Source organism: Lolium rigidum, chromosome 2, assembly GCF_022539505.1.
Source record: "Lolium rigidum isolate FL_2022 chromosome 2, APGP_CSIRO_Lrig_0.1, whole genome shotgun sequence".
Lineage (NCBI taxonomy): Eukaryota > Viridiplantae > Streptophyta > Magnoliopsida > Poales > Poaceae > Lolium > Lolium rigidum.
In genome coordinates this window covers 45,124,550-45,139,845 of record NC_061509.1, presented here as the reverse complement: position 1 = coordinate 45,139,845, position 15,296 = coordinate 45,124,550, and the positions used below count along the sequence as shown (strand labels likewise).

General features: G+C 42.9%; 1 protein-coding gene across 1 annotated transcript; it reads left to right on the top strand.

Moving 5' to 3' along the window:
* Nucleotides 1-7,658: 7,658 nt before the first annotated feature.
* Nucleotides 7,659-8,721, top strand: LOC124686339. The gene is made up of 3 exons (XM_047220304.1): nt 7,659-8,021; nt 8,103-8,230; nt 8,329-8,721. Exons 1-3 carry the CDS (start codon nt 7,808-7,810, stop codon nt 8,557-8,559), a joined length of 573 nt encoding a protein of 190 aa, XP_047076260.1. The 5' UTR covers nt 7,659-7,807; the 3' UTR covers nt 8,560-8,721.
* The last annotated feature ends 6,575 nt before the right edge of the window (nt 8,722-15,296 follow it).

The window sequence follows — 15,296 nt, the reverse complement described above, 5'->3', positions numbered from 1 at the left end:
GCGGCGCGGCCGGGGCGGGCGCGCCGCCTAGGGTGTGGGCCCACCCCGGCTCCTCCTCGGCTCCTCCTTCGGCTTCCTTCGTCATCTTGAAAAATAGGATTTTTGGTATAATTTCCTTCCACAGATTGATCTTCCGAAATATTGCGTTCGACGGTGCTTTTTCCAGCAGAATCCTCGGCTCCGGTGTTCGATCCTCCAATAATGATGAAACATGCAAAATAGATGAAATAACATAAGTATTGTGTCCCAATATGAAATATATCAATGAATAACAGCAAATTATGATATAAAATAGTGATGCAAATTGGACGTATCAACAATCATCTTCCACACAATACGGTTAATCCTTTGTTACAGCAAGCCGGTGAGATTGACAACCTCACTGTTTCGTTGGGGCAAAGTACTTTGGTTGTGTTGTGCAGGTTCCACGTTGGCGCCGGAATCCCTGGTGTTGCGCCGCACTACATCCCGCCGCCATCAACCTTCAACGTGCTTCTTGGCTCCTCCCGGTTCGATAAACCTTGGTTTCTTTCCGAGGGAAAACTTGCTGCTGTGCGCATCATACCTTCCTCTTGGGGTTGCCCAACGAACGTGTGAAATACACGCCATCAAGCTCTTTTTCCGGCGCCGTTGCCTGGGGAGATCAAGACACGCTGCAAGGGGAGTCTCCACTTCTCAATCTCTTTACTTTGTTTTTGTCTTGCTTTATTTTATTTACTACTTTGTTTGCTGCATTATATCAAAACACAAAAAAATTAGTTGCTAGTTTTACTTTATTTACTGTCTTACACTCTATATCAAAAACACAAAAAAATTAGTTTACATGCATTTACTTTATCTAGTTTGCTTTATTTACTACTGCTAAAATGGCTACCCCTGAAAATACTAAGTTGTGTGACTTCACTAGCACAAATAATAATGATTTTCTATGCACACCTATTGCTCCACCTGCTACTACAGACAGAATTCTTTGAAATTAAACCTGCTTTACTTAATCTTGTTATGCGAGAGCAATTTTCTGAGTGTTAGTTCCGATGATGCTTGCTGCCCATCTCAATAATTTTGTTGAACTATGTGAAATGCAAAAATATAAAGATGTAGATGGTGACATTACAAAATTAAAATTGTTCCCTTTCTCATTAAGAGGAAGAGCTAAAGATTGGTTGCTATCTCTGCCTAAGAATAGTATTGATTCCTGGACTAAATGCAAGGATGCTTTTATTGGTAGATATTATCCCCCTGCTAAAATTATATCTTTGAGGAGTAGCATAATGAATTTTAAACAATTGGATAATGAACATGTTGCTCAAGCTTGGGAAAGAATGAAATCTCTGGTTAAAAATTGCCCAACCCATGGACTGACTACTTGGATGATCATCCAAACCTTCTATGCAGGACTAAATTTTTCTTCGCGGAATTTATTGGATTCAGCTGCTGGAGGTACCTTTATGTCCATCACTCTTGGTGAAGCAACAAAGCTTCTTGACAATATGATGGTTAATTACTCTGAATGGCACACGGAAAGAGCTCCACAAGGTAAGAAGGTAAATTCTGTTGAAGAATCCTCTTCCTTGAATGATAAGGTTGATGCTATTATGTCTATGCTTGCGAATGATAGGACTAATGTTGATCCTAATAATGTTCCATTAGCTTCATTGGTTGCTCAAGAAGAACATGTTGATGTAAACTTCATTAAAAATAATAATTTCAACAACAATGCTTATCGGAACAATTCTAGTAATAACTATAGGCCATATCCTTATAATAATGGTAACGGTTATGCTAATTCTTATGGGAATTCTTACAACAATAATAGGAATACACCCCCTGGACTTGAAGCTATGCTTAAAGAATTTATTAGTACGCAAACTGCCTTTAACAAATCTGTTGAGGAAAAGCTCAATAAAATTGATATTCTTGCTTCTAGAGTTGATAGTCTTGCCTACGATGTTGATCTTTTGAAATCGAAAGTTATGCCTAATAGGGATATTGAAAATAAAATTGTTACTACAGCAAATGCCATCCAAGTTAGAATTAATGGGAATATAAGATTAATGGCTGAACTGCGTGCTAGGTGGGATAGAGAAGAAAATGAAAAACTAGCTAAAAAGGAAAATGTAGCTAAAGTTTGGACTATTACCACCACTAGCAATGCTAATGATTCATATGTTGCTGCACCTCCTACTATTAATGGTAAAATAATTGGTGTTGGCAATGCTTCTACTCCTAGTGCAAAGCGCGCAAAATTACTCGAAGCTGCTAAAACTGCTGAAACTGCACTGTGATAAAGCTGCTGAAATTTTTTCCAACCTTGGGGATGATAATCCCATTGCTTTAGATTGTAATGATTTAGATTTTGATGATTGCCACATCTCTGAAGTTATAAAGTTCTTGCAAAAACTTGCTAAGAGTCCCAATGCTAGCGCTGTAAACTTGGCTTTCACAAAACATATTACAAATACTCTCATAAAAGCTAGAGAAGAAAAACTAAAACTTGAAACTTCTATTCCTAGAAAGCTAGAGGATGGTTGGGAGCCCATCATTAAAATGACAGTCAAAGATTTTGATTGTAATGCTTTATGTGATCTTGGTGCAAGTATTTCTGTTATGCCTAAAAAAGTCTATGATATGCTTGACTTGCCACCATTGAAAAGCTGTTATCTGGATGTTAATCTCGCTGATAATGCTAAAAAGAAACCTTTGGGGAAAGTTGATAATGTTCATATTATGGTTAACAATAACCTTGTCCCCGTTGATTTTGTTGTCTTGGATATTGAATGCAATGCATCTTGCCCCATTATATTGGGAAGACCTTTTCTTCGAACCGTTGGTGCTACTATTGATATGAAGGAAGGTAATATTAAATATCAATTTCCTCTCAAGAAAGGTATGGAACACTTCCCTAAAAAGAGAATGAAGTTACCTTATGATTCTATTATTAGAACAAATTATGATGTCAATGCTCCACCCTGCGATAATACTTGAGTTACACTTTCTGCGCCTAGCTGAAAGGCGTTAAAGAAAAGCGCTTATGGGAGACAACCCATGTTTTTACTACAGTATTTTTGTTTTATATTTGAGTCTTGGAAGTTGTTTACTACTGTAGCAACCTCTCCTTATCTTAGTTTTGAGTTTTGTTGTGCCAAGTAAAGTCTTTGATAGTAAAGTAAGTACTAGATTTGGATTACTGCGCAGTTCCAGATTTCTTTGCTGTCACGAATCTGGGTCTACCTCCCTGTAGGTAGCTCAGAAAATTAAGCCAATTTACGTGCATGATCCTCAGATATGTACGCAACTTTCATTCAATTTGGGCATTTTCATTTGAGCAAGTCTGGTGGCCTAATAAAATCCATCTTTACGGACTGTTCTGTTTTGACAGATTCTGCCTTTTATTTCGCATTGCCTCTTTTGCTATGTTGGATGAATTTCTTTGATCCATTAATGTCCAGTAGCTTTATGCAATGTCCAGAAGTGTTAAGAATGATTGTGTCACCTCTGAACATGTTAATTTTTATTGTGCACTAACCCTCTAATGAGTTGTTTCGAGTTTGGTGTGGAGGAAGTTTTCAAGGATCAAGAGAGGAGTATGATGCAATATGATCAAGGAGAGTGAAAGCTCTAAGCTTGGGGATGCCCCGGTGGTTCACCCCTGCATATTATAAGAATACTCAAGCGTCTAAGCTTGGGGATGCCCAAGGCATCCCCTTCTTCATCGACAATATTATCAGGTTCCTCCCTGAAACTATATTTTTATTCCGTCACATCTTATGCACTTTGCTTGGAGCGTCGGTTTGTTTTTGTTTTTTGTTTTGTTTGAATAAAATGGATCCTAGCATTCACTTTATGGGAGAGAGACACGCTCCGCTGTAGCATATGGACAAGTATGTCCTTAGGCTCTACTCATAGTATTCATGGCGAAGTTTCTTCTTCGTTAAATTGTTATATGGTTGGAATTGGAAAATGCTACATGTAGTAATTCTAAAATGTCTTGGATAATTTGATACTTGGCAATTGTTGTGCTCATGTTTAAGCTCTTGCATCATATACTTTTCACCCATTAATGAAGAAACACTTAGAGCTTGCTAATTTGGTTTGCATATTTAGTTTCTCTAGAGTCTAGATAACATCTAGTATTGAGTTTTGAACAATAAGGAAGACGGTGTAGAGTCTTATAATGTTTACAATATGTCTTTTATGTGAGTTTTGTTGCACCGTTCATCCTTGTGTTTGTTTCAAATAAACCTTGCTAGCCTAAACCTTGTATCGAGAGGGAATACTTCTCATGCATCCAAAATACTTGAGCCAACCACTATGCCATTTGTGTCCACCATACCTACCTACTACATGGTATTTATCCGCCATTCCAAAGTAAATTGCTTGAGTGCTACCTTTAAAATTCCATCATTCACCTTTGCAATATATAGCTCATGGGACAAATAGCTTAAAAACTATTGTGGTATTGAATATGTACTTATGCACTTTATCTCTTATTAAGTTGCTTGTTGTGCGATAACCATGTTTACGGGGACGCCATCAACTATTCTTTGTTGAATATCATGTGAGTTGCTATGCATGTCCGTCTTGTCCGAAGTAAGAGAGATCTACCACCTTAATGGTTGGAGCATGCATATTGTTAGAGAAGAACATTGGGCCGCTAACTAAAGCCATGATTCATGGTGGAAGTTTCAGTTTTGGACATATATCCTCAATCTCATATGAGAATAATAATTGTTGTCACATGCTTATGCATTAAAGAGGAGTCCATTATCTGTTGTCCATGTTGTCCCGGTATGGATGTCTAAGTTGAGAATAATCAAAAGCGAGAAATCCAAAATGCGAGCTTTCTCCTTAGACCTTTGTACGGGCGGCATGGAGGTACCCCATTGTGACACTTGGTTAAAACATGTGCATTGCAAAGATCCGGTAGTCCAAGCTAATTAGGACAAGGTGCGGGCACTATTAGTATACTATGCATGAGGCTTGCAACTTGTAAGATATAATTTACATAACTCATATGCTTTATTACTACCGTTGACAAAATTGTTTCATGTTTTCAAAATAAAAGCTCTAGCACAAATATAGCAATCGATGCTTTCCTCTTTGAAGGACCATTCTCTTTACTTTTATGTTGAGTCAGTTCACCTATCTCTCTCCACCTCAAGAAGCAAACACTTGTGTGAGCTGTGCATTGATTCCTACATACTTGCATATTGCACTTGTTATATTACTCTATGTTGACAATTATCCATGAGATATACATGTTACAAGTTGAAAGCAACCGCTGAAACTTAATCTTCCTTTGTGTTGCTTCAATACCTTTACTTTGATTTATTGCTTTATGAGTTAACTCTTATGCAAGACTTATTGATGCTTGTCTTGAAGAACTATTCATGAAAAGTATTTGCTTTATGATTCACTTGTTTACTCATGTCATTACCATTGTTTTGATCGCTGCATTCACTACATATGTTTACAAATAGTATGATCAAGGTTATGATGGCATGTCACTTCAGAAATTATCTTTGTTATCGTTTTACCTGCTCGGGACGAGCAGGAACTAAGCTTGGGGATGCTTGATACGTCTCCGACGTATCGATAATTTCTTATGTTCTATGCCATATTATTGATGATACCTACATGTTTTATGCACACTTTATGTCATATTCGTGCATTTTCCGGAACTAACCTATTAACAAGATGCCGAAGTGCCGATTGCTTCGTTTCTACGCTGTTTGTGGTTTCAGAAATCCTAGTAACGAAATATTCTCGGAATTGGACGAAATCAAGACCCAGGGGCCTATTTTGCCACGAACCTTCCAGAAGACCGAAGAGCATACGAAGTGGGGCCACGAGGTGGCCAGACCACAAGGCGGCGCGGCCAAGGGGGGGCCGCGCCACCCTGTGGTGTGGGCCCCTCGTCAGCCCTCCGACTCTGCCCTTCCGCCTACTTAAAGCCTCCGTCGCGAAACCCCTGATGCGAAAAAACCACGATACGGAAAACCTTCCAGAGACGCCGCCGCCGCCAATCCCATCTCGGGGGATTCTGGGATCTCCTCCGGCACCCTGCCGGAGAGGGGATTCATCTCCCGAAGGACTCTACACCGCCATGGTCGCCTCCGGAGTGATGAGTGAGTAGTTCACCCCTGGACTATGGGTCCATAGCGGTAGCTAGATGGTTGTCTTCTCCTCATTGTGCTTCATTGTTGGATCTTGTGAGCTGCCTAACATGATCAAGATCATCTATCTGTAATACTCTATGTTGTGTTTGTCGGGATCCGATGGATAGAGAATACCATGTTATGTTAATTATCAAGTTATTACATATGTGTTGTTTATGATCTTGCATGCTCTCCGTTATTAGTAGAGGCTGTGGCCAAGTTTTTGCTCTTAACTCCAAGAGGGGGTATTTATGCTCGATAGTGGGTTCATGCCGCATTGACACCAGGACGATGATGAGAAAGTTCTAAGGTTGTGCTTGTGTTGTTGCCACTAGGGATAAAACATTGGCGCTATGTCCGAGGATGTAGTTGTTGATTACATTACGCACCATACTTAATGCAATTGTCTGTTGCTTTGTAACTTAATACCGGAGGGGTTCGGACGATAACCCGAAGGTGGACTTTTTAGGCATAGATGCAGTTGGATGGCGGTCTATGTACTTTGTCGTAATGCCCAATTAAATCTCAGTGTACTTATCATGACATGTATGTGCATTGTTATGCTCTCTCTATTTGTCAATTGCCCGACTGTAATTTGTTCACCCAACATGCTTTTATCTTATGGGAGAGACACCTCTAGTGAACTGTGGACCCCGGTCCATTCTTTAATACTGAAATACAAATCTGCTGCAATACTTGTTTTTACTGTTTTCTTGCAAACAATCATCTTCCACACAATACGGTTAATCCTTTGTTACAGCAAGCCGGTGAGATTGACAACCTCACTGTTTCGTTGGGGCAAAGTACTTTGGTTGTGTTGTGCAGGTTCCACGTTGGCGCCGGAATCCCTGGTGTTGCGCCGCACTACATCCCGCCGCCATCAACCTTCAACGTGCTTCTTGGCTCCTCCTGGTTCGATAAACCTTGGTTTCTTTCTGAGGGAAAACTTGCTGCTGTGCGCATCATACCTTCCTCTTGGGGTTGCCCAACGAACGTGTGAAATACACGCCATCATATGTATAGTGTTTATCTATCTGTATATTAATCATTATTCCTTGTCATTTTGTCCTCAAATTTCAGGCTGGCCTCGCTCCTAGTATCAAGTCTGAGGTACCCTGGTCAACCAAAAGAGGCAACCTCTCGGAGAAAGATCAAATCCTGAAAGGGTGAGATTGTGTTTTTTTTGTTGATTGTTCTTTGCTGCAGTTGGCTGCCTCCATTCTTGTTTACGAACTAGATTTCTCTAGTTCCTATTTTCCCTTTGCATACTGTTTATCTCCTCTCACTTATGCAGTATGCTAAAAAAACTGATGCCAGAGAAATTTGATCTACTCAAGGGCCAGCTACTGGATTCTGGAACTTTTACTGCTGATATTTTGAAGGTTTTATATTTTCTAGCTGTGAAATATTTACATGCCCTCTTGACTGTTCCCATGATTTACCTATCTTTTGCTTTTGACTCAGGATGTTATATCTCTGATATCTCACAGAACTGAGGTAAAAAAAAATCACCCAACTTGATGAACTAGCATGTCTCACTTTTTGTGGTATATATTACCTAAAGAGGCAATAAATATTTATTTATTTGTGATTTGACTATCTATTATATCAAGTATTCTTTCTACCTATGTTGTTTTTGATTCTTTGTAATGCAGATGTTAAACTTTGCTGCATCCTACATCAAGAAGACCTATGATCCTATGATTGGTGCTGTGGATTCTGATGTGGATTCTGATCCAGTTAGAAATGTCCAACAAATTGGAGAGGTTTCAGCTCTCGAAAAGCTTACCCGTTATGTTGATGACAGAAGAGTTCCTGTCTATTTTCTTGGAGGATCAATAGCTGTCAACAATATCCTTGGCAGTAAGTTCCAATTATGAAATGTCTCTTTTGTTCTGAAACTGGAATCTGTCTTTTGTTCAAAACTTGATGTGGTTACTACAGGAAACCTGGACGACCAGTTCACTCGAGAAGCCTTTCAGTTTTGTTGTCCTGATTCACACCCTTTTCTGCGTGAGTCCAAAAGAAGTCTGTGCCAAGAGACCCCAGGCTTTGAAATCCACGAAGGAATGGTAATGATCAAGTTATGATAGTTCTTTTTTATTGAGATTCATGCATTTCTATTCATGCACTTGCATTGACGTATTCGGTTCAATGTTTTAATTTGCAGGAAGATTACGTTGACTCGAAACTTTGGGATCTTTATCTAGAATATGAGAACATGCAGGAACTGTATGATCAGATAGTAAGCAAGAGAGAGCGGAAATCTCCAACAAGCGACGTCTACCTATGGGAAACAATTGACGATGGGGTAGAAATGTGTCGGACAATAAGGCGTCAAATTCGAGCTGCAGGTGGTGCATCGCACGATATCCCCCCTCACCTGATCAGGTGGGATTAGATGAGTCCAGAGTCAATCTAGCAAACTTAGTCCAAGAGAGTTGAGGGGAGCCGCTGAAAGACCTCATGCAAATACTGTAACTCGCTTCAAGTGCTACAAACAACGTCCTTGCATGCTTGATTAAAGTTCTCAAGCATTCCTGTGGTAACTGTTGGCTTACAGTTTCCCCTATCGTTAATTAGCATACAATGTGCAATCATTTTACAAGTTTCCCCCCTTGAGGCTTCCGGTTCTTATTTGGTTAAATCATTTTACAAGTTTATCAATGCTGGTACAGGTTCATCTTAAAATTAAACTTTGATATCTGGGTGACTTGTATGTTTAACTGATTATGTCTTTCAGAGACCGTAAAACCTGCTGGTACAGGTTCATCTTCAAATTAAACTTTGATCTTCAGTGATGCTAGTATGACAAACATGCTTATTATGTAAATTAGTCTCTAGGCTTTTGTATTTGCTTGCCACTTCATAGTATAAGCAGAGCGCGCACTTGTGTGTTAATTTTGACCCTGGCCCATCAGATTTATAAAAGTAGATGGTTTTCCATTACAAAAACTAAAAGTATGAAATAAAACATGGACAAGAGTAAACATGAAAATATATGTAGTACGACTAGAATGTCCTGACAGCATATGAGAGTATACATTATTTGAAAAGAAAGAAAGGAAAAAGTGGTGCGTGTGCCATCAAATTGGATATGGCAAAGGCCTATGACAGAGTTGAGTGGATCTATTTGAGAGCCATTATGGAGAAGCTGGGATTTTCAGAGCAATGGATAGATTTGGTGATGAAATGTGTCTCCACCGTATCTTTATCTGTCAGAATGAATGGCAAGTTTTCAGAGTATTTTAGGCCATCAAGGGGGATTCGTCAGGGTGATCCTTTGTCCCCTTACCTGTTCTTACTCTGCTCAGAAGGACTAAGCTGCTTACTCAAATACTCAGAGCCACAATATCTTTCACGTGGTATTAGAGTAGGCGTGCATGCACCCTGGTTGTCACACTTACTATTTGCGGACGATTGTCTTGTCTTCGTTCAAGCTTCAACTAGTGGTGCATCGAGATTGCATAATATTCTGGATCAGTACCGAGTGGGTTCGGGACAGCTGGTTAACCGAAACAAATCTGCGGTGTTTTTCAGTTCAAACTGTACGGATGAGATGAAAGTTGAGGTGCACACACTCTCGAGTATTGAAGCTGAGGCCCTAATTGAAAAATACTTGGGTTTACCAACTGCATTGGGTCGGTCGACGGATGAGCAATTTGAACACATTATTACTAGACTCAAGAAATTGGTTAATAGTTATGCTTCAAAAAAGATGAGCGGCGCAGCAAGGAAAGTGTTGGTGAAAGCAATTTGTCAAGCCATACCGACATACTCTATGAGTTGTTTTCGCCTGTCCAAAAAGATGTGTAAGAGGATTACAAACATTATTGCAAGGTTTTGGTGGGGAGGTGATGAAGTGAAGAGGAAAATTCACTGGAAAAAGTGGGCTGACATTGCAGTACCGAAATCCATCGGTGGTATGGGTTTTCGGGACTTCCAGCTCTTTAATCAAGCTATGTTAGCTAAACAAGGCTGGAGGTTAATGACGAGACCTGACTCGTTATGTGCAAAGGTTTTAAAGGGTAAATATTACCATGACTCCGAGTTTATGTCGGCTAGGCAGAAGAGAAATTCATCACATGTTTGGAGGGCGATTCTACATGGACGTGAAGCCCTGAAGAAGGGTATGATTAAACGAGTGGGAGATGGATCTTCTATTCGTGCTTTTGAAGATCCTTGGATTCCAGCAAACATGAATGGTCGTCCATTATTTAAACGGCCAGAAGCACAAATTATTTTGGTGGAGGAACTGATTGACGAGGAAAGGATGTCGTGGAATGAGGATAAGCTAGAGGCTAATTTTATTGATACCGATCGAAGAGCTATTAGTCAGATACCCCTAGGTAGAGGGGGAGAAGACACTTGGGCCTGGACGCAAGAGGTTAATGGTTTGTTCTCTGTTAGATCGGCTTACCGTCTGCTGGCGGCAAATAAATTGGCCGATCAAGCATCTGGCTCCGGTACCGAGGTAAAAACATGCTGGAAAAAATTATGGAAGATTTCGGTCACCCAAAGTTCGCTTGTTCTGGTGGAGAGTGATCAAGAAATTTATTCCAGCTAGGCAAATTTTGAAGCAAAGGCATATGGAACAAATTGCACATTGTGAATGGTGTGGAGTAGAACAGGAATCCATCTTTCATGCTATGTTCGAATGCACATGGGCACGATTATTTTGGGACGAATTAAAAGGATATGCAGGATTCAAGATTCCTATTTTCCATCCAAACTCATGGGCTATGGATATGGTTGATAATAAGACCATCAAGGAGGAAGAGGCGGCTATGATTTTATGTGGCTGTTGGGCGGTATGGAAGGAGCGGAATGCGCGCAAGCATGGAGAGTGAGGCAGATCTGTGGTTGAATCTGTGAGGTGGGTGCTACAAACCACTATATACCTGGCTTGTGCTGGCAAAGAAAAAGAGAAGAAAACACCAAATCCTAAACTGAAGTGGAAGCCACCAGATGAGGGTACAGTGAAAATCAATACCGGTGCAAGTTTTATTCAGGATTCTATGTCTGGCACTACAGGGTTGGTTGTGAGAGATCACCTAGGTAACCTGATTAGGGCTCAAACGAGATGGCAACAACACGCGGCGAATGCACGCGTCATGGAGGCCATGGCAATCAGAGAAGGCGTTAACTTGGCTATGGATAGAGGATATACGAGTGTCATAATCGAAAGTGATTCAAAGGAGGTGGTGAATCTTTGCAATGGAGACGGGTCAAACCGGTCGGAGATCATGGCTATTTGTCAGGAGATAGCAGAGTCTAAGATAGCTTTTTCTAGATGTAGCATTAGTTTCATTGGGCGAGATGCGAATCGTGCTGCCCACTTATGTGCTCTACAAGCTAGTTCTGATAGGAGGATGTGCCTATGGATCAATTATAATCCTGGCTTCCTCGCAGATACTCTAAGGAGTGATTGTAATCCTATCAATTAATCAATAAAGCTATCTGAATCGCAAAAAATAAAAAAATAAAAAAACTAGCTACATCTGGAGAGGATCTTTTTCTTTGCTTGCAGCGCTTCAATGATTCACATATGCTCATTTGCCTACAAAGTGAGCACACGGTGTACGGATTGCAGCGTCATGTTGAAAGATGGACGTGGGTGCATGTGGGTGTTGGACAAACTCTTCCATTATCTCATGATGGTGGCAACAAAAAATTCGAACTGTAAAAATATTAGAACAGAAAGGTGAGAAAAACACATACCATATAATGCCCGTCAATAAAATTAACATCAAAGGGAACAAGAGGGGACGAATTCTCATTTTTAAGTCTTTCAGGCTGCAAAATATACTTCAACTATGAGTGTTGCTCGGGGAAAATTATTAATTATGACAAGTCCTCAGTGATGTTCAGCAGAAACACAAAAAATTTGTGCAAGCAAGGAGTACTACAGAAGCTGAATATCAGACCGGAGGCATGTACAGGGAAGTACCTTGGTTTGCCTGTGTATGTAGGAAGGTAAAAAATCCCAAACCTTTGCATACCTGAAGGATCGAATGGAAGAAAATTCAGGGGGTGGAAGGAAAGGTTCCTTTCGAAGGCCAGGAAGGACATACTGATTAAAGCATGTGCACAAGCCATACCGACCTTTGCCATGTCTTGTTTTGACCTCACCAAAACACTTTGCGGGGCAATGATTTGTAGATTTTGGTGGGCACAACAAGATATAGAGAACAAGGTACATTGGCTGGGAGAAGCTTACAAGGTCAAAGAAAGATGGTGGCCTTGGATTTTGGATTTTTTGTCAAAAAGGACCACATGCCCCACTGAAATGGCAAAAAGGATCACCTCTCAGTGAAAATGGCAAAACTGCCATGGCGGCACGTTCGCCAGCCGACATGTGGCAGGTGCCGCCGCCGGCTGTGGCGGCAGGCCCTGCCGCCGTTAGCTATGGCGGCACGTCCTCTCACCATGGTCGTCGTCCGTCCGCCGTTAGAGCCGTCGACCCTGGTGGGCCCTGCCGCCACAGAGCACGGCGGCACGTTGACGTGGCGCCTGCCTCCACCGGTAGTGGCGGCAAGTCTCCTGCTTGGGGGACAAAGGCAGCAGGCCTGCGCACTGATACCCACGAGCACTCATTCCCATGCATTGCTTTTCAGTCGATTGCTTCGGTTTTTTGCTGATTGCATCCATTTCCCGCCTAATTTTCCCGCTCGAGCTGTCCAGCTCTCTATAAAAAGAGGCGTCGATGTTATTTGGTACACAAGTCAGAAGTCGTTATACCTTAGCCAGCATGAGTGTGCCTTGCTCGGACCAGGATTTTAGACCGATGAAGGGGAAGAATGCAAGCTTGCCACCGGGGGTTACAGCAGAGAGGTGTTGGTGCGGCCGCCTTGCGAAGGTGAAGGAGGTGGTGGATTTTTCTGATAAGTTCGGCATGAAATATTTCATGTGCGCTTATTACGATCATGATCCACCCGCACGAACAAGTTCATCGTCCTCGAGACCTGCGGTATGTTCTAAAAGCCTGATTAAAAATCCTTGAGGTTTGTTGTATGTTTCATTAATTTTCGTTTATTAACCGTCTTATTTTTGTTGCAGTCTCCCCCGTCCCTTTGTAACTGGTTTCACTGGATAGACCAGGAGCAGCCAGATTGGGCGCACTGTGGGGTGGGGGAAAAATAACGGCGTGCATGGGCAAGGTTGAGGAGGAGCGTAGGGAAGAGGCCATTGCTAATGATAAAGTTGTGAGAGAGAGTCAGCTCACCTTCATGTACTAATCAAAAGCATGCATGCACTTAACCATCAAGCATGCAACTTTATCGATGCATGGAGGATGCTGGTTCTCTTCTGCTTCTAGTCAACTCACGAGAGGCGCTGCTCGTCTGGGAAGAGAGGGTTCTGGTTTAAAGCATGCAGGTATGTGAACTCGTCTACGAAGAGAGGCTGCTGCTTTATAGCATGCAGAGACACAAGCTGAGTGAGCAGCTACTGCTTTAAAGCATGCAGAGACCGAAGCTCTTTCGGTGCTGTAGTTCCTGTATCAGCGGCGGACGTCGCTTCATGTCTCAGAATCACACTGTACAGGACTGATAATTACGCAAAATGCCTAGGAATCAGCGCAGTTATACCCATACTGATAGTGCAGCTCCATTCACAGGCCAAAGCCAAAAACATAGGGAATCATCACACTTCAAAGCAAAATATTCGTGGAAATCAGTCACACGCACAACGAGGCGCAAACCTGCTGTCTTTATCCCCCAGACCGGCTACTTGCCACCACGGCTGGTGGAGGCAGGCGCCATGCCAGCGTGCCGCCGCGTCCTGCGGAGGCAGGGCCCACCAGGCTCGACGGCGCTAACGGCTGACGGACGGCGACCATGGAAGGGGGACGTGCCGCCACACGCGACGGTGGCAGGCCTTGCCGCCACAGCCGGCGGCGGCACCTTCCACGTGCCGCTGCTGACTAGGGAATGGTTGATGTGAATATGTGATCCTGGAATCAGACGCACAGAAGCAGAACCTTGTCTGGGCCATGCGGAGTACGGAATTTGACACAACTCCGACTCAGAGTCTGAACCCGACTCCGACTCTGAGTCTGAACCAAACCCTCCTCCCGACGCGGCAACGAAAGTTATATAATACGTACCCCAAATCGAAACTGGAAGCACATCGATCCCTCTCTCGCCGGGATCCTCTTGCTTGCGATTGCGAAACCAACTCCATCAGATCAGCCGATGGCCGGCCTCAAGTGTGAGCGCCCTAGCAAAAGAAAGGCGGAGGAGTCTTTTGCCGCCGGTGAGGAGCCTTCACGCGCCGCCAAAAGGATGGACTGCTCCGAGGGATCAGAGAAGAGCCAGGGGGAGGCGGCGGCTCCAGTGAAGAAGAAGATGTGGCGGCTGCCGAAGAAGGAGATCGAGCTGATCCTCGCCAAGGGGAACGAGCCGCTCGTCACCCGGTTCCGGGACCTCAAGCGGGCCAACCCGTCGCTGGTAATGTCGCCGGAGGAGGAGAAGGACGAGCGCACGGTGCGGCTCTACCGGTGCACCCGCGAGGCCTACGAGGGCGAGGAGAGGTTCGCCGTGTTCCAGGCCTGGGTCCGAAGAGAGTACGCCGCTAAAGGATCCGTGGAAGTCGACTACGACTACTTCGGCAGGAGGGCGGAGACGACGAGGCGGTGCAAGGAGGCGCGGGAGAAGGTGTTCAGGGGCAGGGATCGGGAATCGGGCGGCGACGACGACGACCTGTGGAGGCTCGTCAGGAGCTTTGTCTGAAGATCGAAACTAGTACGTGTTTCAGTTTACAGTAGGCGATGATGGCGCGCGATTGTGGCATGCATCCTATTGTAACCCTCCCTACCGCAACAATTCTGCGATCTCTAGCAATTCAACATATGGATCTTGTGTTGATCTGGTGTAATGCTTGAGTATTTTCCGATGCACAAGACCTACCAAATATCTTTGATCTGAAAGCCAGACCCAGAATGCAGCTTCTTTCATGCATAAATCAATCGTATCTCACATCCTCCGACTGTTGCTCACCAGATTGTTATGGGATGCAACTTGTTTGGCATCACTGCAGGCAAAACAAGCAACATAATGAAATATAATAGGAAGGCGGTGCTGAAGCTCCCCACGATAGTCAGTCTGTGTTCCACACAATGTAAGCATGTCTTCTAGT

Bases quoted from the DNA above. Each gene is read 5' to 3' on its own strand.
- LOC124686339 (XM_047220304.1), top strand. From the start codon at position 7,808: ATGCAGATGTTAAACTTTGCTGCATCCTACATCAAGAAGACCTATGAT. The intron at 8,022-8,102 runs GTAAGTTCCAAT...TGGTTACTACAG, and splicing joins TGTCAACAATATCCTTGGCA to GAAACCTGGACGACCAGTTC. The intron at 8,231-8,328 runs GTAATGATCAAG...TTTAATTTGCAG, and splicing joins TTGAAATCCACGAAGGAATG to GAAGATTACGTTGACTCGAA.